The 3,247-nt window shown below is 36.8% G+C and overlaps 1 protein-coding gene across 1 annotated transcript; it reads left to right on the plus strand.

The window, feature by feature from the left end:
- Positions 1 to 291: 291 nt before the first annotated feature.
- Positions 292 to 966, plus strand: Cldn17 (claudin 17). The gene has a single exon (XM_057766064.1). It carries the CDS (start codon positions 292 to 294, stop codon positions 964 to 966), a length of 675 nt encoding a protein of 224 aa, XP_057622047.1.
- The last annotated feature ends 2,281 nt before the right edge of the window (positions 967 to 3,247 follow it).

A 3,247-nucleotide genomic window follows, 5' to 3' on the forward strand; every position in this document is an offset into this window, starting at 1 on the left:
TTCTCGACACACCTCTGGCTATGTTCTTATTGGCTGGGAAAGAATTATATATGCTTAGTGAATAAACCAAACAGAAATGAAGATGTGTGTGGGGGAACAGCACACATGAATTACAACAAGTACTTCAGGTTAAGCCGACTCCCAGTCACTGCAGCTGCCTAGGACTAACACATCATGGGAAGCAGGAGTGGGGAAGACCAGACACTCCTTTAGACTAGAAGAGGCCTTCACCTTCAGCATCCTGAGCATCTTCTATCCTTCTAGGGTGGACCAGTCTGCAAAGAAGAAACGATGGCTTTCTATCCCCTTCAGATTGCTGGACTGGTGCTTGGGTTCTTCGGCATGGTTGGCACCGTTGGCACAACACTTTTGCCTCAATGGAGAGTATCAGCTTTCATTGGCAGCAACATTATTATCTTTGAGAGGATCTGGGAAGGGCTTTGGATGAACTGCATCCAGCAAGCTAGAGTCACACTGCAGTGTAAATTCTATAACTCCATTCTGGCTCTCCCACCAGTCCTGGAAGCAGCACGTGCTCTCATGTGTGTGGCTATAGCCCTTTCCTTGGTTGCTCTCATTATCGGCATCTGCGGCATGAAACAGATCCAGTGTACCGGCTCCAGTGAGAGGGTCAAAGCATACTTACTGGGAACCTCAGGAGTCCTCTTCATTCTTACTGGGATCTTCGTTCTGATTCCAGTGTCCTGGACCGCCAATATCATCATCAGGGATTTCTACGACCCAACTATCCACGCAGGTCAGAAACGAGAGCTTGGAGGTGCACTCTTCCTTGGCTGGGCGACCACTGCAGTCCTCTTCATCGGAGGGGGCCTGCTCTGTGGGTATTGCTGCTGCAACAGAAAGAAACAGTGGCGCAGATATCCAGCCCCACCATATTGTGTGCCACAGAAAGACAACCAAAGGAAGGTGACAGTGCCTAGGAAAACCTCTACCAGCTATGTCTAGGATTTGCTTTGCACATCAGCCGATGGCGTATGCTCCTGTGTTTTATAGTCTTCCTAGAAACTGTGAGTACATCGGGCAAGAGAACTACCTTTATAGAAGGTTTAAACTGAGATGAAACTTTTGATGTTTTTACCTGAGGCAGGAATATAAATGACTTATTTGGACATTCTGATATCCTATGTATTACTGTGCCCACTCTTGTCGGACTCAATATTTATTCCAGTTTATATAGTCAAATATCAAGTGTATTTTCAATTATAGACATGTGATGGTAGTATATAGTCAATGGAGAGTATCAGTTTCCATTGGCAGTAACAAAGAGGATCTGGGAAGAGATTTAGATGAACTGCATCCAGCAAGTTAAGGTCACGTTGCAGTTCAAATTCTATAACTCCATTTTGTCTTTCCCACCATCCAGGGAGCAGCACGTGCACTCATTTTCGCTTTTCATGAAAACTAAAATTGCAGCTGACATTCAATATCAATGAAACACACACACACGTATTTTCAAAGATAATCTGTTGTTATCACTTCAAATGTTTTATTACATACACAGTAATAGCTAAATGGTTATAATTGTAAAATAATAGTTCTAAAAGTTTTATATATTAAATAATAATATTGGTTGAACTCATTAAAGGCTATAGATGACTATTTAATACTTATTTTTAATTCTGGGAAACTCATATTAAAAATTCAACTTTTTTTAAGGATAGAGGAGTTCTGATTTCTCTATGCAATATGATTTTAAAGTCTCCAATGTAGGTTAACCTTTCTTGGACCTATCATTAGGAGGAAAACAATACATAGATGAAAACAGGGTACTCTCAAGGTTTATACTTTGTATGTTCAAGGAAACAAAATCATCTATCCGGATTAGGCACAGAAATAAGTTAAGACAAACAAAATTCTTGTTGCAAGGATTCATGTCATGATTACAAAAGATAAGTTCAGGCACTGAAGGAATAGCTTCAGTTCCTTATCCTATTTTGTCAATGCACAGGTCTAAACATGCAAAGAGAATCAAAGAGCCAAGGTAGTTATTCAGACAATAAGTCAGGCTGAAATGAATCCTACCTTTCTATTCTCTAATAAACAAATAGTGATGCCAATGCATTTTGTTTTGCCTGACAGATATATGTTATTTTCTTAGTATTCTGTTTCCCATGTGTACCTAACAATATCAGGATTAAAAATAGTATGGGGGCTTCAGAGGTGAATATGGGTATAAAATGTTTGTGAGGAAAAATCTACTCTTGAAAGTGGCTTTTCTAATAGTTTTGCTACGCTGTGAGTCAATGTTTATATATTCAATATTAAACCTTAAACAGTATATTTATTTTATGATAAAATATTTAATATTCAGTGTGTCATTTCACAAAAACTTTTAATTTTCTCACCAAATATTTCTTGTGTGCTTATATTTATCATAATATAATAAGCTAATGAAATAGCTATGTATTCCAATGATGTTGATTTATTTAGCTACAAGATTGGTTGGAGAATGCATATTAATCTTCAAGTGTCAACCCTTTACTGAATCATTAACTTAACAATAACCTAAAACTAGATACTGTGTGAAATCTTTAGTCTACAAGCAAACCTAGTTTTCAATAATTCTAACACCTTAACAAAGCAAAATTGTATTTAAAACATTAGGGATGTTAAATATGATATGGAACATAATTGTAAACATTTTTTAAAAGCAATAAAAATTTAAAAATTAGTCAGCACTTCAGTGATGTGTTCTGATTATTTTATTTTAGCTGTAGAAAGCTAATATGGTTGTGTTGAAAAGGAGTCATTTATTGCATGCAATTGAATAGGCAAGCCATCAAGACAGTGAAGACACATGTTTAAAGGTTGTCAGGCAACCATTTGTCTTACCTTTGGATTCATCTAAAAATAATTATCTTTACAAGAATGGGCCCTTGATTCTAAATAAAGTATGTCTTTTGTCTGACTAGTGGATGAAACAGAACAAGGTATAATTCTGAGTAGAGTCACAGGATTACACCAGTTACCAAATATAATGCAAGAACTCACCAATAGTGTGTTGCCTGTGTTCCCACTAATAAAGGTGTACATGATAAGTTTTATATTCTACAGGGGGGCTGCAATATTTTCTCTAATACTACAAAATGAATTTACTAATTTCCAACAAATTTGAAGACACATTATGAATACAAATCTTTTATCACACACAAATCCAATTGATACAAGAACTATGATTCTATTTTCTAAGATTTGACTGAAATTCAACTCTGTGGGAACTTTCTCG

The sequence above is a fragment of the Chionomys nivalis genome, chromosome 3 (assembly GCF_950005125.1).
Source record: "Chionomys nivalis chromosome 3, mChiNiv1.1, whole genome shotgun sequence".
NCBI lineage: Eukaryota > Metazoa > Chordata > Mammalia > Rodentia > Cricetidae > Chionomys > Chionomys nivalis.